This window comes from Emiliania huxleyi (assembly GCF_000372725.1).
Source record: "Emiliania huxleyi CCMP1516 unplaced genomic scaffold EMIHUscaffold_41, whole genome shotgun sequence".
NCBI lineage: Eukaryota > Haptophyta > Isochrysidales > Noelaerhabdaceae > Emiliania > Emiliania huxleyi.
In genome coordinates, this window is record NW_005198900.1 from 129,442 (window position 1) to 155,007 (window position 25,566).

General features: G+C 65.6%; 8 protein-coding genes across 8 annotated transcripts; 3 read left to right on the forward strand and 5 right to left on the reverse strand.

Annotated features, from left to right (window-relative positions):
• Window positions 1-1,223: 1,223 nt before the first annotated feature.
• On the reverse strand, window positions 1,224-2,777 carry EMIHUDRAFT_209995 (hypothetical protein; the record flags this gene model as incomplete). Its single annotated transcript, XM_005769719.1, has 4 exons — window positions 1,224-1,328; window positions 1,725-1,808; window positions 2,404-2,634; window positions 2,736-2,777. 4 exons carry the CDS (start codon window positions 2,775-2,777, stop codon window positions 1,224-1,226), a joined length of 462 nt encoding a protein of 153 aa, XP_005769776.1.
• A 2,326-nt stretch (window positions 2,778-5,103) lies between these two features.
• Window positions 5,104-11,096, forward strand: EMIHUDRAFT_65960 (putative mitochondrial isoleucine tRNA synthetase; the record flags this gene model as incomplete). Its single annotated transcript, XM_005769720.1, has 19 exons — window positions 5,104-5,553; window positions 5,764-5,787; window positions 5,836-5,874; window positions 6,166-6,218; window positions 6,290-6,392; window positions 6,465-6,505; window positions 6,616-6,631; window positions 6,808-6,846; window positions 6,921-6,943; window positions 7,089-7,131; window positions 7,242-7,287; window positions 7,341-7,396; window positions 7,591-7,746; window positions 8,502-8,594; window positions 8,682-9,449; window positions 9,500-9,871; window positions 10,172-10,264; window positions 10,345-10,602; window positions 10,746-11,096. The coding sequence occupies 19 exons, from the start codon at window positions 5,104-5,106 to the stop codon at window positions 11,094-11,096; spliced, it is 3,024 nt and encodes a 1,007-aa protein (XP_005769777.1).
• A 1,348-nt stretch (window positions 11,097-12,444) lies between these two features.
• On the reverse strand, window positions 12,445-13,140 carry EMIHUDRAFT_436371 (hypothetical protein). Its single transcript, XM_005769721.1, has one exon. The coding sequence runs from the start codon at window positions 13,123-13,125 to the stop codon at window positions 12,559-12,561; it is 567 nt and encodes a 188-aa protein (XP_005769778.1). The 5' UTR covers window positions 13,126-13,140; the 3' UTR covers window positions 12,445-12,558.
• Window positions 13,141-13,576: 436 nt separating this feature from the next.
• On the reverse strand, window positions 13,577-14,543 carry EMIHUDRAFT_355844 (hypothetical protein). The gene is made up of 3 exons (XM_005769722.1): window positions 14,137-14,543; window positions 13,938-14,057; window positions 13,577-13,817 (listed from the first exon to the last, which is right to left on the reverse strand). Exons 1-3 carry the CDS (start codon window positions 14,493-14,495, stop codon window positions 13,631-13,633), a joined length of 666 nt encoding a protein of 221 aa, XP_005769779.1. The 5' UTR covers window positions 14,496-14,543; the 3' UTR covers window positions 13,577-13,630.
• A 165-nt stretch (window positions 14,544-14,708) lies between these two features.
• Window positions 14,709-16,547, forward strand: EMIHUDRAFT_464192 (hypothetical protein; the record flags this gene model as incomplete). Its single annotated transcript, XM_005769723.1, has 3 exons — window positions 14,709-14,959; window positions 15,086-15,095; window positions 15,412-16,547. The coding sequence occupies 3 exons, from the start codon at window positions 14,709-14,711 to the stop codon at window positions 16,270-16,272; spliced, it is 1,122 nt and encodes a 373-aa protein (XP_005769780.1). The 3' UTR covers window positions 16,273-16,547.
• A 260-nt stretch (window positions 16,548-16,807) lies between these two features.
• EMIHUDRAFT_436373 (hypothetical protein) lies at window positions 16,808-18,008 on the reverse strand. The gene has a single exon (XM_005769724.1). It carries the CDS (start codon window positions 17,976-17,978, stop codon window positions 16,971-16,973), a length of 1,008 nt encoding a protein of 335 aa, XP_005769781.1. The 5' UTR covers window positions 17,979-18,008; the 3' UTR covers window positions 16,808-16,970.
• Window positions 18,009-18,470: 462 nt separating this feature from the next.
• On the reverse strand, window positions 18,471-19,065 carry EMIHUDRAFT_210002 (hypothetical protein; the record flags this gene model as incomplete). The annotated part of the gene is made up of 3 exons (XM_005769725.1): window positions 18,471-18,619; window positions 18,746-18,777; window positions 19,034-19,065. 3 exons carry the CDS (start codon window positions 19,063-19,065, stop codon window positions 18,471-18,473), a joined length of 213 nt encoding a protein of 70 aa, XP_005769782.1.
• Window positions 19,066-21,657: 2,592 nt separating this feature from the next.
• On the forward strand, window positions 21,658-22,844 carry EMIHUDRAFT_436376 (hypothetical protein). Its single transcript, XM_005769726.1, has one exon. The coding sequence runs from the start codon at window positions 21,743-21,745 to the stop codon at window positions 22,247-22,249; it is 507 nt and encodes a 168-aa protein (XP_005769783.1). The 5' UTR covers window positions 21,658-21,742; the 3' UTR covers window positions 22,250-22,844.
• Window positions 22,845-25,566: the final 2,722 nt, after the last annotated feature.

Sequence of the window (25,566 nt, forward strand, 5' to 3'; positions counted from 1 at the left end):
ATGGCACAGAGTGGTACCCGCCCTCGACGGCGGCGAGGAACGCGCGCATGCGGTCGGCGCTGATGCCGAGCGCCGCGCGCACGCCGTGCCGTTCGAACAGTGCCCAGCCGAGGGCGGAGAGTGCGTGGCCGCCCGTTAGCTGATTGGCACCGGGCACAGGGCGATGAGGAGGGGGGAGGCGTTGCACGGTGTGCGGTCGGGTAGGCGGGCCACTCATGATGCATTGTGAGACACTTCTGAGACACCTCCGAGACACTTCCGAGACACTTCCGAGATGCCAGGAGAGGCACATGGGGCGATGGGGAGGCGGGAGGCCTGGTGCAGCTCGAGCATGAGCGTGTCTCTCTCGGAAGTGTCTCGGAAGCGTCTCGGAGGTGTCTCGGAAGTGTCTCGGAAGTGTCTCGGAAGCGTCTCGGAGGTGTCTCGGAAGTGTCTCGGAAGTGTCTCGGAGGTGTCTCGGAAGTGTCTCGGAGGTGTCTCGGAAGTGTCTCGGAGGTGTCTCGGAGGTGTCTCGGAAGTGTCTCGGAAGTGTCTCAGAAGCGTCTCGGAGGTGTCTCGGAAGTGTCTCGGAAGTGTCTCCGCCTGGTGCAGCTCAAACATGTCGACGGACCAGCACTCGGGGCCGTGCTCGAGCAGCCACGCCAGCCTACGTGGAAGGCGCCAACATGAGGGCGGCAGCTCCCCCACCCGACCTCCCCCCTCGTGTCCCTCCTTTTACTCCTCCCACCCCACCCTCGATCTCTCCCGCCCCCCCCGTCGACCCCCGCGCCTTGCATCTGCGGGAGTGTGCAGCGCAGTCAGAGCACCGCTGAACACGCCTCCTCTCGAGTGCTGGTTGGGACGACATGCACATGTACATGTACATGTTGTTGTGAGATATGCATAAACACGTGGTCAGCTTCTACGCTCGCCCGCCGCCCCGCGTCGCCGCCGCCGACGCGGCTCGGCATCCTCGCGGCTCGCACCCGCCCCGCCAGCGGTACGCTGCTCAGCGCGCCTCGCGGCTCGCTGGCACACACGCCTAAGGTAAAGTACGGTACGGTAAACGTCTCCACACACACAAAGTGGTGGGGCGAGGGGCCAGCCTAGCCCCTCGCATCTCCACGTCCGGACACGGGCAGGAGCCGGCACGGATCTCCTCTAGCATCTCCCGTCTCGCGTCCACCACCACCCATACCGCGAGCTAGCGTCCAGTCCGAGCCCCCTGGCTGCCCGTCCCCTTCCTAACTAACTAACGCCTCCTCCGCTGGTGACCGCGCGCCTCCTCCCCCGCCCACAGCGAAGCTCCTCCGCCCCTCTCGCCGGCTCCCCCGAAGCGCCGCGTCGGCCTTACCAGGAAGTGGGACGCCCTCCCCCTCCTCCTCCTCCTCCTCCTCCTCCTCCTCCTCCTCCTCCTCCTCCTCCTCCTCCTCGTCCTCGTTGTCCGGCGGAAGCGGCGGGGGAGGTGATGAGCCGAGCAGCCCGAAGGACGCTCCCCGCCGAGACACGTCTGCCAGCGCTGGCCCCGCCGCCGGCGCTTGCGACGCTCCGGCGGCCGTGGCAAAGAACGGACCGCCGGCAAGGCTGGCGCCGGTGGCGCCGCTGGCAAGGGAGACGGCGGAGGCGCGAGAGACGGCGGAGGCGCGAGAGACGGCGGATGCGCGGGAGGCGGCGGAAGCGCGGGAGGCGGCGGAGGCGGCGGAGGCGCGGGAGGCGGCGGAGGTGGCGGAGGCGCGGGAGGCGACCGTCACCGCCACCTCCGAGGGCGTGCCGTCGAGGTGAGAGGCGCCCGAGGCGGCGTCGGCGGAGTCTGCGCCGCCCTCCTCGTCCTCGCGGTGCGACGCGAACGGGGAGGCGCGCTGCGACCTAGGGTGCGGGTTCGGGTGCGGGTTCGGGTGCGGGTTAGGGTGCGGGTTAGGGTTAGGCTCAGGGTAGGGGTTGGGGTTGGGGTGAGAGTGAGGGTTAGGGTTGGGGTTAGGGTCAGGGTTTCAGGGCAGGGAGGCGCGCGGCGACCCGGCGGACGCGGGCTGCGAGTGCACGAGCGACGAGCGGTGCGAGCTGAACTCGGCCATCGATCCTGTGGCGAGCCGGGGAGGCGGGAAGAGTCGGGAGGGTCTGGGAAGGGTCTGGGAAGGGTCTAGAGGACGGTCTGCGGTCTAGGAAGGTCTGGAGGAAGGGTCTAGGAAGGGTCTAGAAAGGGTCAGGGGCTAGGAAGGTCTAGAGGAAGGGTCTAGAGGACAGGTCTAATAAGGGTCAAGGGCTAGGAAGGTCTATAGGAAGGGTCTAGGAAGGGTCTAGGAAGGGTCAGGACGTGCTGGAAGCTTCTGTTAGGCGCGTGCCGACGGGAGGCAGGCGAGGCATGAACTGAGCGAGATGGCCGTCGAGCTGGCCGTCGCCCTTGGTGGCGTCCTGATCTTGCTGCACCATCTGCCGCACGCGCGACAGCACCGGTAGCCGGTGCGCCTTCTTCAGGTGCGAGAGCACGTGCGACAGCATCTCGCCCTCGTCGCCATCGAGTGGCGCCCGCGTCAGGAGCGCGTTGAGCTCGTTAAGTTTGCGGACGGCGGCAAACAGCCTCGGTGTCACGGACCTGCTCCCTCCGGCGTCATGTGCAGGCCGAGCGGCCGAACGAGCGTGGCCAAAGAGCGCCGCAGCCTGCGCCAGCGCCGGCGGCCCACTCGCGGGACGGTGACGCGGCCCACAAGTGCAGCGCTCACTGCGGCGAGGCAAGCGGCGGCGAGGAGGGAGGTGGCCACCCGAAAGCGGCCGGTCAACGCAGTCAGCGAGGAGGGGTGCATGTGTGTTCGTCGGTCTCTGGTCCGCCGAGCGCCGAGCTACAAAAAAAGCACATGTTCTCGAGGTTCTCGAGGTGGATATCCTTTGGCCGCGTTGGGTAGCGAGGATTGGTGTAACCCGAGCCACGGAGGCGTGTTTTCTGACGGCCGACCGTCAGTGCACGGAGTTGCCCCTTCTCCGACTGCCCCGGCTAGTTCCCGAGGTCGTCGGGTGTGACCCCTTCGTCCCCCGAGACCTAGCGCGGGTGGGTTGGAGGGGCCTCAGAAAGGCGCGCAAGCACGCCCTACGTCTTCCCCTCCTCCCCATCGGGCCGCATGAGCGGCCACGCCTCGCAGATTCGTTTCCGCGCCTATGATGTATCTTATTCCGGGGCCGGTGTGCGGGGAGCGAACCTTAGCGACCGCCCAGAAGCTTTCTGAGCGAACCAATCGGGCCAGGATCATCAGCATATGTCCCCTCCACAACATCGTGGGCGTTTGAGCGGTATTTCAGGAGCACCGCCACTCTGAAGTTCGGCCGGGTGGTCTGCAGACCCCCCCCCCAGACGTTGTGCGGCCACGGTCTCGCCTCCCATCTGTCCTCGGCGACATCATCCACTTCCACCCCCCACTCCCCTCCCGACCACGCCCCCCCCACCACTCTGGGTGCGGCCTCGAAGAGCGTCGACATAGTGAGCGCCGAGGTGAGCGCCTCGCCTCTCAATCCGAACGCATCCCTCAGCCACGCCCTCAGCTCCGGGACGATCTGTACCACGATCCGCAGCGGGCCACGACCCCGCTCCCGGACCGCCTCGGAACACACCCGGACAGCCGCAGCGGGCAACCGCTGCGCTCCAGGCCACGTCCGACACGCCCACACCGCAGCGAGGCAAGTCGCTCTCTCCGGAGTCATGCCGTGGCGCAGCCCCCCCGTGTGGACAGTCAGAACCGTGGGGTCCTTGCCCATCTCAAAGGCTTGAAGCTGGCGCCACACCCCCGCTCCCCGCCTTCCAGCCGCCCCGCTATTCACCGGAAGCCGGCAATCCGGAGCGAACCACAGCGAGTCCGCCATCGCAGCCAGGTGGGCCGACCTCTCCATCGCGACCCCTCCCAGCTCCGTCTTGCACGCAGCGCAGCCATACCGGAAGTGGGCGCGCGTGTCCGGGCCGCCCTCGCATAGGTGGCACGCGGCTCGGGGGCGAGCTCCTTCCAGCCGCACTGTCCTCCGGATGGCCTCAGCGTCCGGCCCACCTTGCGCCTGTAACTCTGACGCCGTGCAGCTCATTCTTCCTAGCGTGGCCCGCATAGCCTCCTCCAAGAGCGGGCCCGGGAGTGCTCTGCGTAGGCCGGCCGTCACTCCCAGGTCGACTTTCCCGTCAGCGCCCAGTCGGAGGAGCAGCGTCGCCCTCCTATCCCCGGGGCTCGGCGCGTCCTCATCCTCCTGGAGCAGCCTCTGCGCCTTGACCGCCTCTACCCGCTCGCCAATCTGCTTGTACGGGTCCCCGAACAGCGGCCTCCCGCCTCCTGTATAATAGTAGGTCGCCATCTCCTGCGGTTCCATTGCCCCGTAGAAGTCGAGCTCCCTACTCCGCCCATGTTGAGCGTAGTGTCCTGCCAGCAGGTCGCACCCGTGGTTCAGCCTCGCTAGCAGCCCCGTCCTGCCGTCCCACCGTTGCCTCTGGCCGCGGTTATGGTACGCCTGCTCCCACGTGGCGGCAAAGTCGATGCCTCGGTCGTTGTATCCGTCGATCACCCGGCTCTGTTCTCGGAGCACCCCCGCCTCGGACGTTCGGACCATGTCCCTCACCGACTTGCTCCGGTGACACGTGGACAGGAAGGCCCGCCGCATTGCGTCGCTGTCGGTAGACCCCACCACCACCGCACCGTCGGGTATGGCGTCGGCGCACTCGCGGGTCGCCTCCAGCAGCGCTCTTTGCTCTGACGAGGTGCTGTGCTCTAGCTGATCGCCGCGCGTCGCCATCCGGCTCGCGCCCGCTGCCACCCCCGCTTCGTACGGCGAGAGGGCGTCCGCATCAACCAGGATATATGCCGCCGCCAGGCGCGGTCTCGCTTCTGGCGGGATGTCATGCGCCTCTCCCACCTTCGCCGCCCGAACGTGGATATCGCGCCGGAGGCGGGTGGGGAAGGTCTCTCCGCATATGCAGGCGTAATCCAGCTCACCAGGAAGCCTCCGAACCCCCGCCCACCCGTCGGCTACGGGGCCTTCCAATCCTGCCACCGCGTCCGTATAGTGATCCCCGAGGACGGTTCCGGCCCTTCCGAGCGTACACTGGCCACCGTGCTAGCCCAATTTCTTTTTTATCTGCCCGAGCCGGTTCTCTGAAGAAGCATGCTCGCTGGCGCGAGGTTGCTGCTGCTGGTCGGCTCGGCGGCCGCTTTCGTGGCACGCGGGCCGGCGCCGCTCTCGCCGCACGCGCCGGCGGCGGCGCGCTCCGGTGCGGTCCTCGCCAAGAAGAAGGCGGAGGAGGAGGGGCTCTACTCGGACACCGTCTCGCTGCCTCAGACGTCCTTTTCGCAGCGGGCGATGGCGGCGACGCGGGAGCCGGAGCTGCAGCAGTTTTGGTCCGAGAAGCGCGTCTACGAGCGCCTCTGCGAGACCAATCCCGGCGAGCCATTCACGCTGCACGACGGCCCGCCGTACGCCAACGGCGACCTCCACATCGGCCACGCGCTCAACAAAGTGCTCAAGGACGTCATCAACAAGTACCAGCTGCTGCGCGGCCGCAAGGCGCGCTTCGTGCCCGGCTGGGACTGCCACGGCCTCCCGATCGAGCTCAAGGTGAATCCGCCGCCGCTCTCCTCTGCTCTCCTCTCGCTGCCGCTCTGCTCGCCGCCGCCGCCGCCTCTCTCCTCCCTGCCGCCTCTTCGCTCCCCTCCTGCAGCCGCTCGACACGCCCCAGCCCCCTCTCACCCCGCTCCGTGCCGCCCCCTCCTGCCAGGTCCTCCAGTCGATGAAGTCCAAGGCGTGCCGAGAGCCTTCTAGCGCGAGATTACAATCTCGCTCACAGGAGCCGTCTCTCGAGAGCCTTCCGTGCCGAACCTTCTCGGAACCTTCGTGTAGGAGCGGCAGGCGCTGACGCCGATCGATCTGCGGAAGAAGGTGGCCACACTCCACACACACACACACACACACACACACACACACACACACACACACACACACACACACACACACACACACACACACACACACACACACACACACACACACACTCTCCACACACACACACACACACACACACACACACTGCACACACACACACACACAGCAAAGTCCACGTCTCTAAGAGACAGGGACACAGACACAGACACAGACACAGACACACACACACGCACAGAACCTCAAGGCGGGCGATGTGCATGTTCTTGCCCGGGCCTCCCCTTGCCCAAGGCGGCCGCCTTTGCGCGGGAGACGGTCGACAAGCAGCGAACCTCCTTCCAGCGGTGCCAGCTGCGGGCGGATCGGCTTTCGCTCAGCCGTCCCAGGGCGAACTGCTACTTGTTGGCGGCCGTAGGTGGGGCGTCTGGGCGGACTGGTCTGCGCCCTACCTCACCCTGCAGCCAGAATACGAGGCGAGATGGGCCGAGAGGAGCCGAGAGGAGCCGAGATCTGCCCAGGTTCGCCCAGATCGTCTCGCTTCGCTATTCGGCCGCAGCAGCGTTCCACACCTCTCCCCACAGGCGGCGCAGCTGGGAGTGTTTGGGGCGATGTTCCTGCAGGGCCTCCTCCGGTAGAAGCTGAGTGACTGTTCGCATTGTTTGACTCCAGCCAGCGCTCCAGGGGACACGGATCCCACCGTACTCCGCCGCATTCAGTCGCATTCAGTCGTACTCACGGCAGTCGTAGCCCCCGTGCGGTCATGCGATGTTCTATGTGGTGAGTGCACATTGCACAACGCCGTATTCGCACCCTGATTTCGGTGCTTTCATGACGCAGGCCACATCTACCGCGGCCGAAAGCCGGCGCCCTCTGGTCGCCGTCCCTTTCGCACCGCTGTGAACGGCGTCTCTTCACACCTGGTCGTGTGAACAGGTGCACTGGTCGCCGTCCTCTCGCACCGCGCTGGCAGAGGTCTCGGCATCCGGAGGAGTGCAGCGCTCTAGATCAGTAATAGTTCTTCACTCGCCCATGCATGTCTGTGATAGGCGGAGTTGGAGTACCCGGAGGGGTTACAGCTCTCCGTTTGCGATGCCGCCCACCCGCTGTGAACGGCGTCTGATCACACCGGCTGCCGTGAACAGGCGCACACCTCTCAGTCCAGCTACGCTTCGGTTTCACGCACCTGACTTCTTCACACCCGCTGCCGTGAACAGGCACACCTCTCAGTCCATCTACGTTGCCTTCGACGCAGAGAGCGTCAGCGAGAGTCTCGCGCCATACGGCCCGGAAGGCGAGATGCAGCCGAGATCGCAGCGAGATTGAGCCGAGATGAGGCCGATCTCTGAGAGTCTGGAGCCTCCTGGCAGATCGCCATCCGCACGCCTCCACTCATCTCTTCACAGCGCAGCTTGTGTGACTTGGTCTAGCCTGGCTTGCATCGAAGTCACGCCGGAGCATGTGAGCAGGCCTCCGCATCGCTATCTGGACCACCACGCCGTGGACCATCCCCGCGAACCTCGCGGTACCGGCCCGTAGATGCCGGCAGGCAGACGCGCTCTCGTCCGAGCATCACTCTTAGCTTTGTGTGTTCGCGCGGTGCTATGGATGTACCGCCGCGGTCCCGTCTTCACGACACTACGACCACCGCCGCGTTGCTGCAGAGCCGCATTTTCGAGGTGTCCGTGTGTGCGTACTTCTTTGTTCGCACACCGTTAGGTCGCCGTCAACGCCAACCTCGACTACTCCGTCGTCGCCGCCCCGCAGAGCGCGGGAGGCGGCCGGCTGCTGGTCGCGACGGAGCGGAGCGCTAGATGCGGAAAGGAAGCAAGCAAGGAGGCGGGACGCAGTCAGACCAGCGATTGGGACACCAGCGTGGTGTGGGTGGACAAGGACAAGGAGGCGAGACGCAGTCAGACCAGCGATTGGGACACCAGCGTGGTGTGGGTGGACGCGCGAGGCCGATGACGGCCACTGGAGCGGCACGCAGACCACACAAGACAAGACCGTCAGATGCGGACTACAGATCGGAGCTCTCAGTCTCGCACTGGAGAGCGCACGCATGCACACCGCTTGCACTCAACTGCGTTGCGCGGCATCCCGCGGCTCTCACAGCATCCGTCGCATTTCCCTTTTTGAGGCGCTGCAAGGCGCGAGACGAATCTGCACACCTGGACCTTGGGTGTTCAGACCGTTAGGAGCTGGTTGGGTCGCTCACCTCAAAGCTTGGCTTGGGCGAGGGAGAGGCGCTGGAGGTGGCGGGCAACCCTCAAGGGCGGCGAGGCGGTGAACGGCGTCTCTTCACACGAGTGGCGGTGTGAACAGGTGGTGGCGACCCTCAAGGGCAGCGAGCTGGTGGGCGCCGCCACGTACACACGCACCCGCTCGCCGAATTCGGCAGTCAGTCAGTGTTGCACAGTCCAAGGGCAAGGAGGATGGGGCACTCACCCTCGCACACACACCCCTCCCACGGACTCACTCATTGCCACGCGCACCGGCCCTTTCACTTTCAATGCCGTGGGGCTCCTGTCTTTTAGACGTGGAGTCGCGAGGGATGGCCTTTGCCCTTCCCGCACCACCTCGTGTGCGTGGCGAAGTTGACCTCACAACTGGCTTACCTGCTCCGACAGGTGGGCACCACGTACACGCACCCGCTGGCGGGGCGCAGCTCGATGGTTGTGGAGGGCGGCGACTACATCACAACAGAGTCCGGCACCGGCCTTGTCCACACGGCGCCCTTGTGGGCCACACGGGCTAGGAGGACTACCAGACAGCGCCTCGATCACGACAATGAACGGATTCGTGGATAGGCGCCGGGCCACGGTCAGGAGGACTACCAGACGGGCCTCAAGTACGGCCTCGAGCTGCTCTCGCCCGTGGACGACGCGGGGCGGTTCACCGATGAGGCTGGAGACGGCCTCGCAGGCTTGAATGTGCTCGGCGACGGCAACACGGCGGTCATCGAGAAGCTCAAGACGAGCGGCAACTTGCTCAGCGTCGATCCGTACCAGCACAAGTACCCGTACGACTGGAGGACGAAGAAGCCAACCATCTTTCGCGCCACGTCGCAGTGGTTTGCGTCGGTCGACGGGTTCCGCGACGGCGCCCTCGCCGCAATCGGCGAGACAGAGTGGCTGCCAGCGGTCGGCGAGCGGCGCATCACCGCGATGACGCAGTCTCGCTCCGACTGGTGCATCTCGCGGCAGCGCACTTGGGGCGTCCCGATCCCGGTGTTCTACGACCGGCAGACCGACGAGCCTCTCCTCAACGAGGAGACGCTTTCGCACGTGCAGAGGCTAGTTGCAGAGCACGGGACCGACGTCTGGTGGACGTCGACCGAGGCGGAGCTGCTGCCCGAGCCGTACGCTTCGGACGCGGGCCGCTGGCGCAAGGGGACCGACACGATGGACGTCTGGTTCGACTCTGGCTCGTCTTGGGCCTCGGTGGCGGAGGCGCGGGAGGGGCTGCGCTACCCCGCCGACCTCTACCTCGAGGGCTCGGACCAGCACCGAGGCTGGTTCCAGTCGTCGCTGCTCACGTCAGTGGCGTCGCGTGGCCAGGCGCCGGACAAAGGCCTTGTCCGAGACACTTCCGGGACGCCGCGGACCTCGTTTCTTTTGCTCTCCAGGCGCCGTATAAGGCTGTGCTCACGCACGGCTTCGTCCTCGACGAGAAGGGCTTCAAGATGTCAAAGTCGCTCGGGAACGTCGTCGACCCTAAGCTGATCACCGACGGCGGCAAGAACCTCAAGGCTCAGCCCGCGTACGGCGCCGACGTGCTGCGGCTCTGGGTCGCGTCGTCAAACTACGCTGCGGACGTCTGCATCGGCGACTCCATCATCAAGCAGACCTTCGAGGCGTACCGCAAGATGCGCAACACGGCCCGATTCCTCCTCGGCAACTTGCACGACTTCGACCCCGCCGTCGACGCCGTGCCGCTCGCGGAGCTGCCCGAGCTCGACGTGTACGTGCTCGGCCTGCTGGACGGCCTGCTGGCGGAGGTGCACACGCACACGCACGCACACGCACACGCACGCACACGCACACACACGCACGCACGCACGCACGCACGCACGCATGCACGCACGCGCGCGCGCACGCACGCACGCACGCACGCACGCACGCACGCGCGCGCGCACACACACACACACTCACCGCTCACCCACGCGCACCGCGCCTTGCTCTTTGAACGCCGTCGGGCTCCTGTCGTCTAGACGTGGAGCCGCGGAGGCCCCCCCCTTGCGCCACCGCCACCGTGTGGAGAAGTTTCCTAGACGTTTCCCTGACCTGACCTCACCCAGGTGCGCGCGGCGTACGACGCCTACTCCTTCTCGCGCGCGGTCGGCGCGCTCCAGCAGTTCCTCGTCTCGGACCTGTCCAACTTCTACCTCGACGTGTCCAAGGACGGGCTCCCGCACCGCGCCGCCCTCCGAGCCACTACTCGGTCACTCATCGCTCCTTCTTCACTGGTCAGGACCGGCTCTACATCGCGGCGCCCGACGAGCCACGCCGCCGCTCCTGCCAGACGGTCCTCTCCCGCGTCGTGGAGTCCGTCGCCGCCGCCGCCGCGCCCGTGCTTCCGCACCTGGCCGAGGACATTTACCAGAACCTTCCCTACGCGACGCCGCACGCGTCCGTTTTCGAGGCGGGCTGGCCGGCGGCGGCGCCGGCACAGGGCGAGGAGCGGCGCGGTCGCGCGGCGTGGGCGGCGGTGCGCTCGCTGCGCGACGAGGTGAGTTGATCGAGGTGAATCAGCCGCGTGGTTCACGCTCCTTAATTATGAACCGGCTGCTGCTGCGGCAGGTGAGCCCGCAACCTCGAGAGCTCGGCCGGCGCGCCGAGTTCTTGTTTGCACACGCGGGTTTCGTTTTTCAGGTGAACCGGAACCTTGAGCTCGCGCGCGCGGAGAAGGCGTTGGGCGCGTCGCTGGAGGCCAAGGTGTTGCTGCACTGCGCGGACCCGGCGGTGTCAGAAGCCCTCGCGCGCTGGTCGGGCGCAAGCAACGGCGTCGACGAGCTGCGCTTCCTCTTTCTGACCTCGCAGGTTGAGCTACACACACACACACACACACACACACACACACACACACACACACACACACACACACACACACACACACACACACACACACACACACACACACACCGCTTGCCCACGCCCTCCGGGCCTTGCACTTTCAATGCCGTGGGGCTCCTGTCGTCTAGACGTGGAGTCGCGAGGGACTAGCCTGGCCCTTTCCCCACCACCACCCCGTATGTGTGTGGAGAAGCTGACCCTACCTGACCCTACCTTACCCTACCTTTAGGTCGAGCTAGTTGCCTCCGCCACGGAAGTGAATGAGCCTAGAAGCGGAACACGTCTTCCTCTCTCCCATAGCACTCGAGAGGAGGCGTGCTCAGCTGTGTGCAGCCGTATTCTCAGCTGTATTCATAGCCCTTCCACTTCGCAACGCCGTGCTCCCGCCTCGAGGCTAGCGCATTAACACCGGCGGTGAATGAGCGGTCGCTCTTCAATGAGCGGTCGCTCTTCTCTTCTCCTAGACACTTGCGAGACACTTCCTAGACACTTCCTAGGCCACCGCGAGGCAACCCTCCTCGGACACTCCCGAGACACTGGCGAGACACTTCCTAGGTGACGGAGCGGTCCCTCTTCTCCTCGGCGCGCGAAGAAGGCCCCGCCGCGACCGTCGGCATCGCCGCCGCCGACGGGACAAAGTGCGAGCGCTGCTGGTGCGTTGGGCCTTGACGAAACTGCGACCTGACCCTGCGCGCGCGCGCGCACACACACACACTCTGCACGCCCCCCCCCCCCCCCCTCCCCCCCCCGGGTTTCTTACCCCCCGCCCCCCGCCGCCCCCCGTCCGCCTCCTTACCTGTTGTTGTATACAGGCACTTCGACCCGCAGGAGCAGTCGCAGACGTACGAGGGCGTCTGCCCGCGCTGCGAGACGTCGCCGAGATGTCGCCGCCTCGCGGGCCGACAAAGAGAAACGCGCGCCCACCTCGCAAGGCTGTGCATAGGTCGCTGAGCTTGATGGGCGTCGCGCCGCGGCAGCGGCGCGCGGCCGCGGCGGCGGGCTACTTTGGCGAATGAGAGCGAGGTCGACCCACGGTCGTGGATGCCACCCGTTGCATCACTCTCGGATGTACTCTACGACGGTCCGCTTTGGCTGGTACCGAGACCGAGAGGCCGCGCGCTCCCCTCACGCGTGTCGTGCTCGTGAGTGGTAACAGGCGCAGAGTGGAGTCCACCTCTGTATAGCGTTTATTCCTTTTCACGGAGCGACACGCCTCTGGTAACGGCTCGCTGCCTGCGGCATGTTACGTCTTACGACTACGAATGCGTTTGACATTTGAGTTTTGTGCCGGGCACGCGCGCCCCCCACACTTACTCCGTACCGCCCACCAGTTCGGGGTGTGGAAAACGTACTTTAGCGGGGACGACGACCGGTGACCCGAGGTGCAGAGACGGACACAGATAGGGGAGGGCCTCCTAGCCGCCGCAATCGCACACGAGCATCTGGGGGCGGCGGCCGGAATGCGGCGGAGGCAAACTGCCGAGCTCACCTGCCGAGATTGCAAGAGCTCCGGTCTGGCTCAAGAGGGGACAGAGATAAGAGGTCTCCCGGACGACACATACCAAAAAGTGACACAAGCGGGCGATAAAGTTATGTGTTGGGTTGGGCGGGGTCAACTGCTGCCCGCGGCGGCCGGTGCCTCGCCACCGCCGCCGCCCGCGCCCTCCTCCCCCGCCGCTGCGCCGCCCGCCGCTGCCGACGCCTCCCCACGCGCGCGCTTTTCGGCCTGCTGCCGCTCGCGCTCCTTCTCCTTTTGACGGGCGCGCTTGGCGGCCTTCTTCGACCGCTTGGCCAGTACATCCGCCTCCCGCTCCGCCTGCTCCGCCTCCCACGCACGCCGCGCCTCGTCCTCCTTGCGCGCCGCCTCAAAGTCTGCGATCCGCGCATTCTCCTTCTTGCGGAAGCCGCGGTAGGTGTGGAAGTCGCCCGAGCCGGCGCCGGCCGTCGAGCTCATCACGTTGACGATCGCCTCCGTCTTGACCCCGCTGTCCTTGTCCTCCATCCGCTGCGTGAAGCGGTCGAGCTTCTTCTCGAACTTTGCGAGCGCGTTGAAGTTGGGCTGCATCGAGTTGAAGGAGTCGCGTGCGGCTTTGGGCATCGGGATCTCGGTGCGGTTCGCATCCTCCCGCTCCTTCTCCCACTTCTCCAACTGCCGCCCGCTCACAACCGAGGATGCCATTTACACGGCGTCAAGCGGGCTGGGAAAGGAGAAATACGTCAGCCTAGCCTGCGTGTCAGCAAGGTGAACCCTGCCCAGCCCCCCTCCGAGTCGCGATGCGCTCCCCGCTCCCGTTCCCCTGTGTCCCTGATCGTCCTTACAAGATCCTGCTCGTGCAGGTGGGGACCCTGTCCTTCTCCCACCGTTGCAGGCGTCGTACCGAGCGCGTCGAGACCGTGTGCTGATGTGGTCTGCACGGGTGAGTCACGTCGGCGTCAAAGGAGCGGGTGAGTCACGTCGGCACCTGCTGTGTGACGCCGTCCACTCGGCGGGGTCGCAGCTGCCTCTGGAAGGCACCGAGAGGTACAATAGTGCGCAAATGGTCAAAATCAAGGTTTTGTAACGCGAGCGCTGTGCCACAGTGAAATGGAACTAGCCTATACCCTGGGATCTCTCCGCCCAGTCCGGGGGTGCGTCGAACCTTCCATCACCCTGGGAACGTCCGGGTGTTGGAAGTAAAGATATATTACTTTTCTGACCCTGCGCCGGCGGCCCGCTCGGCCGCCGCCTCTAGCCGCCGAATCGCCTCGGCGAGAGCGGGGCTTGCTGCTCCTCCGCCGCCCCGGTCGCCGCACCGCCGGAGCAGGTCGAGCGGCGCGTCGCCCTGCAGCGTGCGCGCCGCCGGCGACGCGCCTCGGTCGAGCAGCACGCCCCTGCGCACGAGAGGGTGGGCGGCGCTGGGGCGACGGCGGGGAGGCGGGGAGGCGGGAGGGGAGCAGCTGCAGGTGGCGGGAGGAGCTGCAGGCATGGTGGCGCGGCGGTGTGGTCCGCACAGGAGCTCGGCCTGGCCGCACATAGCGGCCACGTGCAGCGGCGTGTACTCGTCCACGTTCCGCGCCTCAAGAGCCGCGCCGCGCTCGAGGAGCAGCGCAGCGAGCCGCGCAGAGGAGGCCCTGAGGTGGCGCGGCAGGGCGAAGCAGGGCTGTGAGACGCGGGCGTGGCACGGCGAGAGGCGCGCCACGAGCACGGCGCCGTTGCGCGGCGCGGTGCAGTGGGGTCAGTCCGGACTCGTCGCGCGCGTCGACGCAAGCCTGCGCATCCAGCAGGAGCGCGGCGAGCCCGCTCTCATTGCCGGACGCGGCGGCGTGCAAGGGCGTGCCCTCGAGCTGCCCTTTCGACTCCAAGTCTGCGCCCGCGGCGATAAGCGCCGACGCCACGGCGGCGTGGCCTAGGTGCGCGGCGACGTGCAGCGGCCGGGACTGCTCGTCGTCGAAGCAGTCGAGGTCGACACCCTTCGCGATGAGCTGATTCACGGCCTCGACATCGCCCTCACACACCGCCTCCATGAGCGCCTCCTCCTCGGCGTGGGAGGCGCTCACGCTCGCTCCCATATATACACACATCCAGGAGCTGTACCGGTTGCGCAGCCTCCGTGCACGGTACTCCGCAACGGCGCGGACTCGACGACGGGCGCGATCGGCGCGATCTGGGCTAATTCTTTGGCAAAAATTTTTTTTGCTGGGTTCTGCGGCGCGGCAAGAGCAGCCCGGGAAGCCCTTCTTCGGTGTGACCTCCAGGTGAACACGACGCTCAAGGCGCTGGTCATGGCGTCCCCCGCACAGCAGCCAGCCGCGTTCGTCAAGCGCCCGGCGCAGCACGGCGCCGCGGACTTCGTGTCGTGGACGTGGGAGATGGTCAACGCGGGCCACGAGCACATCGGCTGGTCGCCCGACGGCACGACGATCGTCGTCACCAACCCGGAGCGGCTGGCGTCGCACGTCCTGCCCACCTACTTCCGCCGCTCACAGTACAGCTCCTGGGTGCGCGTGCTCAACGCGTACGGCTTCAAAAAGGCGTGCGCCGCTCACCACGCGCTTGCTGCTCTCAGTATGATGATGATATCCTCACCGCCCCGCCACCGGGGCGTGCACTTGGAAGGGCGCGGGGCTGTTGCTTTGGACGCCCACCCACCGTGCCTTAGGTTGGCACCGGTGCGTGGAGCCATCCCTGCTTCGTGCGCGGGCGGCCTGACTTGCTCAAGGAGATCTCCCGCAAGGCGACGGGGCGGAGTGGCCGCGCGAGCAGCAGCGCAGCGCCTGCCGCCGGCGAGTCGCGCCTGGCGCTGGCGTCCTATAATATGATGACCACATGAACATCGTCTTGTATGAATCAGGCGAGTCGCGCCTGGCGCTGGCGTCCGCGCCGAAGACCGCCTCACTGCAAGCGATGCTCGCGGAGGAGCGTGCCGCCTCGGGGTCCTGCTGACTGCAAAGATGTTTGTGACGAGTTCGTGTTTTCATTCCGTAGGAGCGTGCCCGCCTTTGGGGCCTAGCCCAGGAGGTGCAGCGCCTCGAGCGGGAGATCGACGAGGCGCAGCGCGAGGAGTTCCGGCAGCGCTTCGACACGGTGCGCGTGACGCAGCTGATGCTGACGATGCTGCCGCTCGACCAAGCGGCCGCCATCCAAGCCTCCCTGCTCCAGCCCGCCTCGCTGCCCGCCGCCACCCTCCCCGACGGCACCCCGATCACCGGGCCAGCCGGCGGAGGGATCACCGCCGGCGGAGGCGGCGGCGGCGCGGGCGGCTCGAGCCTCGAGCCTCTTCGGCCTTCGAGGGTCTCTTCGCGCACGCCCTCGCGGCCCGCATCGCCCGGCCGGTCAACCATCTCGACCCGCTCCGACGGGGTCGGCCCGCTGCGAAACAACCTCGAGTCGCTCCTCTCGATGACGTCCCGCAGCGGCGCCGCCGGAGAGCCCCGCGCGCCGTGGCAGTCTCACATCGGCCTGCTGCGCGACGGTCTGGCGAGGCCCGAGAAGCGCGCGCGGGGCGCCGACGCGTCCGCACTCCTTCTGCCCTCCGCCGCCGCCGCCGCCGGAGTCGGTGCCGCCGGGCTTGGAGGCGGCGGAGGAGGGCCGGTCGGAGGTGGTGCGAGTTGCGGCGCCTCCTCCTCCCTCCCGCCGCTCTCGCTCTCGCGGCAGCGGTCGCTCGAGCGGTCGGGCACTCCCGCTGACGCGCAGGGGTGGGGCGGGCAGCCCGGGGCGCCGAAGCGCGCCGAGCTCGAGCACGCGGTCAACACCTACTTCTCCTCTCTCGCGACAGTCGCAGATCACGCGCTCGACGCTTTGCCGCCGCTTCGTGCCAGCGGGCCCCCGGCAGCGCAACCCGAGTAGAGGAGAGGAAATTAGTGGCGTCATGTGCATGTGCTTGCAAGCTGTTTGAACTCCGAGTACGACGGGCGCGGCCCTCGACGCGGGTTTGTGTACTGAGTCTTGCGATCGCGGCGGGAGGGGATGCGACAAGTGTGCGCGATCGTGCGTGAGCGCAGAGAGTGACACGCCGCAGAGCTCTGTCCTGAAGAGTGAACTGTGAGCTGTGGCCCGCAGGCATATGCGTTATTCCCGAGGGAGAGTCCATTGAGGGTGCTTTTGAGGTGTACCTATATCGCGATTTTTTTCGAGGTCAGACCCATTCATGCCTGCACCCTGGTACCACTCTGTGGCACACCGGTCCGTCCGAGGAGCGAGGTCGGGTAACCGTCGCCGTGCTAAAAATGCGAAATTTTCTTCGCGGGGCTCTGCCCCGCACCCCGCTGGGGCTGCCAGCCTCAGACCCCAGGCTGGGGCTCCGCCCCAGACCCCGAGTTGGGCGCTGCTGTCGGCGGCCAGAGGCCGAGTTACGGCTGGCGCAGGCAAAAGGTCGCTCGCTGCCATCGTCTGAGCTCGAAAAAAATCGCGATCTATCCGATCGTGCTAGGCTTAGGGTCGCGGGTGAAACGTATTCGTATAAGAAGCAAGTCGCCGCAAGCGGCGCGCGGGGCGGCCCAAGAGCCAAGAGAGCCAAGTCCGACCAAGCACCATGCTCTAGTAGTCTAGACGCGACGCGCGAGGCAATCGGCGGAACACGAACTCCCTTCAGTTTTTCGCTCACGCGGTTGCGCGGCCACGCAGCACCTGGTCCAGACGCTGCTCTGCTCCGCGGCCCTCCGCCGAGCGGCCAGCTCCTCCCTCTCGGCCTGGTCGGCGACGAGCTCGATCGCCTCGTCGTAGTTGCCTCGCGCCGTGTGGTACTGGAGCCACTGCAGCCTCCGCGGCTCGTACACGGCGAACATGGCCTCCCTGATGCCCCGCTCCTCCTCTTCCGACACGGCGAGCAGCAGCGCGTTCTGGAAGAGCTCCGCCTTGAGGAAGTAGCTCAGCCACTCGGCCCGCGCCGCCTCGAGCTCCGCCTCGGTCGGCTCGCCGCCACCCGCCTCCCCGCCTCCCGCCCGCGGAGCGGCGACGTTTCGCTCCGTGTCGTCCACGTCGGTCCGCGAGGTGAGGTCGCCACCGCTCGTCTGCGCGCCGTCGTCCATGGACAGCTTTGGCACTCGATAGGCCGATTCGGACCAGTGCTCGCGCCCGGACGTCTTGGGCGCGGCACCGCGAGCAGACTTTAGGGCAGTGGCGTCAGACGTCTTTGGAGCGACCCTCGATCCCGACTTGGCGAGGACCAGCCGCGGCCTGGATGAGGGTTTTCGGGAGCCCTTGTCCAGCCGAGCAGCGAGCGATGCGTCTCTCCACCTGAGCAGCGCCGCATCCAGAGCCGTCTCGCTGACCGCCGATGCCCACAGCGTCCGCCACTTTTCCGAATCGGGGCCGAGAGCCACTCGCAACGGATGCTGCTTGCCGCTCACTTGGATCACGACGGTCCCGGGCTCGGGCTCGCTCATCGCCGTGCAAGTTTTCAGGTCAACCTTTCCGGTTGGAGCAAAGATGGAGCCAATCATCCGGCCGTAAGACACCACGGCGCCTTCCGAGACGAAGAAGCGCCGCTCCGAGGTCGCCTCGCCGCCCTTGTGAGACTTTAGGAGCCAACCGGAGTGGGAGGCGGCGTTCATCGGAAGAGGCCGCCCTGGGGCTACTCCTTGTCCCGCGTCCATCTTTCACAGCCTTGTTATTGATGTGTTTATCACAGTAGCCCGAGGGAGGGGGGGGGGGGCGGGCCTCACCCAGGGCTCACCGGGGCCCGGCCGTCCCCGCCCCCTCCCTCACCTGCCCCACCCCGGGGCCTCACTCGCGATGCGCCGTCCCGGGGGGGTAGCTCGCTGCCCGACCCCAGGGCACCCCACACGGCGCTTACGGGCGGGCCACGCGCACGCGGCCCCGTACGCCTACCGCGCGCCCCCGGCCCACCAGCGCCACGCCCCGAGGCGAGGGAGAGCGGCCCGTGCGGCACCACCGCTCACACAGAACAACACAAACTACAAATCAACTAAACGGGTGACCCCACTCTATTCTGCACACTCAGACAGTCCGCACTGCTCCAAACGCACATCTCTACCATCTACCGATGCGGACGCAAAAAGCGCGCCTCGGCGAGACGGATCGCGTCACTTTGCCTGGGCCTGCTGGAATCGCCGCACGCCAGCCTGGACAGCGGCTCGCGAGAGGTCCTCCTTGTCGCCGTCCTCATAGGTGACATGGTAATATCCCGTCTCCGGGTCGTAAGAGACGATATCTCCGAGACCACAAATCCCGCCTAAAAATTTGAAAAAGCAAACCCACGCTCCGTACGAAAGTACGAAAGAGCTGAATGGGCGGGTCGGATGCCGGGGGGCGGGGTGGGGGGGGCCAGGGGGGGGGGGGGGCACCCGGGGCGCCTCACTCTGAGGAGCTCCGCCCCGCCCCTGCCCCTCACTGCCCCGGGGGTGGGGCCTCACCCGCAGCCGGCGCGTCCCGGGGTGGGGTCTCGGGGTGAGTCCCGGGTGAGGCCCGCCCCCCCCCCTCCCTCGGGCTACTGTGATAAACACATGAGGAGCTCGCCCGGCGTGTGCGGCTGAAGCGCGACCGACTGGCGGCCAGCATCGCTGCTGGCGGCGGCCGCCGCCGGGGCGGAGGTGCTGCAGGGGCTGCAGCGCCGCCTCCCTTCTTCTTCTTCGACGCCGACTCGCACTTGGACCGGATGCACTGCAGCAGGCTGCTCATGCGCGCAGCGACAGGAGAGAATTGCCGACGGGAGAGGGGAGAGGGAGAGGGAGGGCGGCGACGGCGAGCGGCGGCTTCCCGTCCAGAAAGGACTCGGCGAAAAGAATTTTACGCTGCAATAACGCACGGGCCCTCAGCGGAGCTGGGAAGAGGACCGCCGGCGGCGTGGCGTGGAGCGGTTGTGCATCCCTCCGGGGGCCCCTCTGCGCCGGGGAGGCGTTGTTGGAGGCTAGGACGCAAGCGTCCGTCGCCCTTTTCAAACTCGGGGCCCACTCCGCTACGTACGCTCCGACCAGAATTTGGAGGGCCTAAAAGTTTAAGGTGTTGCTGCGCAAAAGGGGTCGGACACCGGGCGCAGCTCATGCTAAGAGCTAGAAGAGGAGATAGAGAGAACAACCACCCTGTCCCGTTATTGCGTACACCAACACCACAAAACGCTGTCTCTCTCCTGTCCTCACTCAGGGGGGTCACAACTACCAAGTCCCTCGACTAGCTGCCACAGGGCGCAGCTGCCACAGGGCGCAGCTGGAGACGCTCCCCCTCAATCGGCATCCACCCCCACCCGCTCCAGCCCCACTTCTGCTGCCGAGAGAGCTGAATCGACATTGCATCTTGGCGTGCTCCTGGAGCGCGGCTTTCTGCTTGGCGGGGCCACGAGCACGGCGGAGTCGGCGTCGTGGCGGCCACGAGCACGGCGGAGTCGGCGTCGTAGCGCGCATCGTTCCCGCTCATCGCCCATTCCTCCCACGTGACGTGTGTCGGCCGCGATTCGATGTCGCCACCTTCATCGCCAACGAGGACTCCCTCGACTGCAGGGGGGCTCCGGCGCGGGGAGGGACTCCGCCTGCTGCGCTGGCCGACTGCGCCCTCCTCCTCCATGGGCTCGATCCGATTCCGCAGCGGCGGTGCTGCGCGGGAGGCGGCCGCGCGCCGCGGGCACGTCAGCGGCTTCCCCTCAAGTCGCGCGAAAGCACGGATTTGGCGCACGTTCTGCTTTCAACTTTACGGATGTCTTGGCACCAGCTGAAGGCTTGCCCGGCGCACATCAGCAGTTCGTGCACGGTATTCGGATTTTGCTATTTGCTCGTGTGGGGGTATATTGCAGATTTGTCAATGGTACCGCGTCTGCGACGCGGGCGCCTTGTGCGAGCAGAGCCCTTAGGACACCCTTTATTTATATCTTGCGCGGTAAATACTCTGCAATCAAAAACACAAACCCGGCCCCAAGACGCACAAGCTCAGACATCTTCACACAACGTCTTCACAGCCTTGTTATTGTCAACAGAGGGCAACTGCGAGTGTGGCGGCCGCGAGCTCGCCGGCCCAGGTCGACGATTTGAGAGAGAGAGATTTTCAATACCAAACAACTCTAACACTCAGCTCACAGCTATTTCGCTATTCAAGCGCCAATTGCGAATTGGCTACTATGCTGCAGAATGTGTCAGCGGCCGCACACTCTCACTGCTCGGTACCCCCCCTGCACATCTAAAACCATCCGTGCAGCGGAATAGGGGGGGTCTGACCCCCCCCCCCCCCCCCCCCGGGGGGAGTCGGCCAAGATGTGCGCGGGGGGTACCGAGCAATGTGCGGCCGCTCCAGCGCTGTGTTCCCACCGCTGTGTTCCCGCCGACCGGTGCGCCGGTGCCGGTGCTCGAGTGATGGGTGATGGGTGGGGCACTTTGGAGCACTTGGAGTGCAGTCATTAACCTCACATCCAGGGCCAGGGAGCTAAGAAGCGCACCCAGCGAGCCGGATGATCGGCATCGGGCTACGGGCTAGAGAGCCCTGACCCCTAGCTAGGGGGGGTGCGCATTCGCAGGGAAAGGGCCGTAAAGTAAACACGGGTCCCCGAGGGTTGGCTCTGCGCTCCGGGTTTCCCCTAGCAGGCTGAGCGGAACGCCCCCTCTACTACTCGGGGCTAGTAGACACCAGACACTGCACGACAACACACACATTTCCTCACTGACATCACCACTCGGAACCCCCCGCTCCGCGCACGGTCTCCTCACCCACTCCGAGGGGGGCCCTCCCTGGAGCCCCCCTGCAGTCGAGGGAGTCCTCGTTGGCGATGAAGGTGGCGACATCGAATCGCGGCCGACACGTCACGTGGGAGGAATGGGCGATGAGCGGGAACGATGCGCGCTACGACGCCGACTCCGCCGTGCTCGTGGCCGCCAAGCAGAAAGCCGCGCTCCAGGAGCACGCCAAGATGCAATGGCTCGCTTGCTTCGATTCAGCTCTCTCGGCAGCAGAAGTGGGGCTGGAGCGGGTCGGGGTGGATGCCGATTGAGGGGGAGCGTCTCCAGCTGCGCCCTGTGTGTGTCCGACCCCTTTTGCGCAGCAACACCTTAAACTTCATGGCCCTCCAAATTCGGGTCGGAGCGAGCGTAGCGGAGTGGGCCCCGAGTTTGAAAAGGGCGACGGACGCTTGCGTCCTACCTAGCCTCCAACAACGCCTCCCCGGCGCAGAGGGGCCCCCGGAGGGATGCACAACCGCTCCACGCCACGCCGCTTGCGGCGGTCCTCTTCCCAGCTCCGCTGAGGGGCCGTGCGTTTTCTTTTCGCGGGTAAAATTCTTTCGCCGAGTCCTTTCTGGACGGGAAGCCGCCGCCGCCGTCGCCGCCCTCCCTCTCCCTCTCCCCTCTCCCGTCGGCAATTCTCTCCTGTCGCTGCGCGCATGAGCAGCCTGCTGCAGTGCATCCGGTCCAAGTGCGAGTCGGCGTCGAAGAAGAAGAAGGGAGGCGGCGCTGCAGCCCCTGCAGCATCCGCCCCGGCGGCGGCCGCCGCCAGCAGCGATGCTGGCCGCCAGTCGGTCGCGCTTCAGCCGCACACGCCGGGCGAGCTGCCGCAGTCGGGCGAGTGCGGTGGCCTTCGGATGGTGGTGGGCTCCAAGGGGTTTGGCATGCTCAAGGGCTCCGAGAAGCAGTACGTGGGGGTCGCTGCGGTGCTGACTGCGCTGCTCAAGCCGGAGAGCGTGGCCGAGCCTCTGCGCAGCATTGCCCTCGCGAAGCGTGAGGATATTGAGAGCTTAGCGGAGCGGCATGCCCTCACCGAGGGCGCGAACAAGCTGCCCGAGGGCGAGGCGGCCAAGAAGCTGCTGATGCTGGTCGGGGTGCGCCCGAGATCACGCCCGGACCACACGCAAAATCACAAGAGACCACACACACGTGAGATCGCCCAATAGCAGACGCGAGATCACCCGAGATCGCACGCCGCCTCGCCCACCAACTTGCTCCTCCCCTCTCACCAATCCCCGCCCCCTTCCCTACCGCTGCCGTCGCAGCCTCCGATCGAGATTGCTGTGCTCGGAGCCATCGGAGGAAAGAGCTCGGCGCTCGCGCGCGCCAAGGCCATCCGCGAGTCGCGAACCTCTAGGGCAGCGAAGCCGGCGGCGGCAGCCAAGCCAGACGCGGCGCGGGACAGCACTGCGTCCAAGCCGGACGCGGAGCGCGAGTCCGTCACCTCCGTGCCCGAGAGTATTGCCGAATCGGCCGGCGAGGAGGCTGCAGCAGCCGCAGCGTAATGCACACGCACCCTGGATCGCCATCGCGGCCTGCCGCCCCTGCTCGTCTCGACACGGGTGTGTCGAGTGCTGCCTCTTATTGCGTGCCGGCTCTGGGCTCGCGTGCACTGTTTTCCCGCCATGCGTGAGAGGATCTCGTGCGGAGTCTGGTGTCTGCGCCAGGTCTGCGCGCGCGTCTGCGGCGCTCCCCCGGCGAGTACACACGAGTCACTACACAGGGTGAGCTCACAAAAAATCGCATGCGACTTCCGTTATATCATGCGTGATGCGAGGCCCGACCCCGAGGCGCGGCCCCCCCCACGCCCCACAGGTGGAAGTAGCCAGGAGGGGAGACTTGATGTTGATCAGCGGGAAGAACATGCTGAACTGCTCGACCTTCAGCAGTTGGAAGCAGCGGCAGAAGCAGTAGTTGTAATTTAAGAAGTTGGTCCGCCCGGGCGGCTTGCAGGCCTCAAAGGGCTCTTGCAGGCGGTATGTGTGGTAAGCTCGGGCAAAGGCTTTTGCCGACGATTTCGTTTTTACTCTTCTTGCGCTTCCGCCGAACTAACCAACCATATACCGAAATGGTCTCGTCGCAGGCTGCAGCTGGAGCAAACGCTATCCGCCGAATCATTTGCTCTTCTGAAGAAGGCAGTAGCGAGCTGTGACAGTCCCATCATGGATTACATAGCCGTCAAAGCAGGCGGCAACCGGCATCGATTTCGCACGACGAACGCTCGGAATATCCTAGGGAACGACCAACGTTGCCAGGTGACTCTCCCAGCGATTATGCTCGAGGCGGAAGGCAATGACATCGAGGCCGCGGCCGCTCCCGCGGCTGCAGCCGCACCGGCTGCCTAGCCCGCTAGCCGGCCCTGCGGCCGCAGGCCCGAGCGTCCAATGCGACGACGGCCGCAGTTGCCGCCCTCCTCGCCCAGCGCATTGCTCTTACGGTTAGTGGTGCGCTCGCCTCCCTCCTGCGCGACGCTCATTCGGGCGCGTTGTCTGTCTCGGCGCGCGCGCAGCGCGAGAAGAGGTGTGAAGAGGGGGGTCGTGTCCGGTGTGAAGGGTAACCCACGTGTGAAGGGTATCAACCTATCCTCTAGGGGCCCAATGCGGGTCCTCTCAAGAGGGTATCAGGGTATAGCCCTGGGGTATGATCTGGGGTACAATGATACTATAAGCTAAAAGTACCAAGCTGAAGTACCGAATCTAGGCGCCTGCGCGACCGCCGGACGAGGTCGACGCGGGAAGATTGGACCGCGAGGTGAGTGGGTAAAAAGTGTGACGGGTGACAACGTCGCCCCCCCCCCCTTGAGCCTTGTGAAGGCAGATTAATCATCTCTCATGCCGGCACACGGCGTGAAAAAAACTTGCGACCAAGTCCAGGGTGACGCTCATGTCTCATGTGTGGCAGTCTCGCTCCCAAAAGGTGCACAGCGTCAGCGACAGAGTGAAATCCTAAAAAAGAGAAAAATATTGTCTCGGTATACACTGATGGTCCACCGGAAAACTCAACGGACTTGAGCTTGGGGCCGGGCCCCCAGCACAGCCCTATGATTTCCGTTGGTGGACCACCGCGCGTTCCCGATTTTGTCCCCCGGACCGCCCGTCCGGCACCGCGCCGGGACGCACGCCGGCGAAGCACCATCAAGCTGCTGTACGGCCCCGGCATCGCCTCTCCTGGGCTTAGCTAGACTGAGAGATATTGTGCACATGGTCAGTCTCTCCAATACACTCACTGACACTTTACCTTCCAGAGCTTGTCCCGGTCCGCCACGGCCATCCTTGGCCTCCGGAGGGCCCCCGGCCGCGGCGCGGTGCGGCGGCGTCACAAATCCGACCACAGAGCACCGGGACGCGGTCGGGCGATCTGAGGCCCAACTAGGCGTATGCATTGCCCATCCAGGGCTATCACCTGGACCAATCAACAGGCGCCTGCGGCGCCGAGTTCAGGAGCTGCTGCTCGCCAACCTGTTCACACTTTCGTAGCTACGGCACAGTACAACCCGCTCTGCTGAATGAGAGCAAGTGAGTACTGCATCTGAGTCACTGTGATTTGTCGTAATTTTTAGCTAAAAAAAGATGACATCCCATAGGGAACCCCAAATTCTCGTCGCGGGGCTCCGCCCCGCACCCCGCCAGGGCTCACGCCCTGGACCCACTTTTCACCACAGCAGCTGTTTCTGGTTCACCTTTTGGGAGCGAGACTGGTGGGGACGACTGGGGTGGCTGCCACGATTTTCTGGATCGATGGCCGCGCGCCCAGCACCGGATTGCCATCGCGCATCGGCAGGGCCAGGGGGGCGGGCGGGCAGCGGCGCAGTAGCGCAGAGCGAGAACCAGATGATGTCTGATGTGTGGTGGGAGTGTGTGACTGGTCGCGTCAGCCCTTTGTGGAGCACACTATCACTCGTCAGGTCATGCCTGACACGCCCATACTCACACATGAAGTACAGCGATCGCCATCTCGCTGTGGCCTCTCCGCAAGGCCCGAACTCAACGGCGCGGGCTCTCTCGGCTACGGGACACCGGCCCCAGCTTTTCGGCTGAGGGCTGACAAGCTGCCGAGCCCAAATCACTGTGAGAGTCGTGATTTCTTGTTGGTTTTCAAAATCTCTCTCACACATTCCGACAACCGGGAGATCCTGCAAGGCGCAAGAGAGAATGCCAGTGCGCTAGCCTGGATGTGAGGCTGCATGGAGTCTCCGGTTCTGTCAACGCAGACGCCCATATACACAAACACACACACACACCTCGGTCGGGGCAGCCCTATCGGGGGCTGTCACAGGTGTTATTTTCTTGGTGAGCCGGTGTGTGTGCCAGTCCGCGCCAGTTCGCGCCCTTGTCGTGCCGATTGTTTTAGAATTCTTTTCTTGCTGCCTGATTTCGGTTCAGGTGTCGAGCCAGATCCGTGCTGTTGCTCCGGCAAACGAACGACCCAAGGTAAGGCCTACGGCATCAGAAGGGGCCAAGAGGAGTCCAGTCTGAGCGCCGCG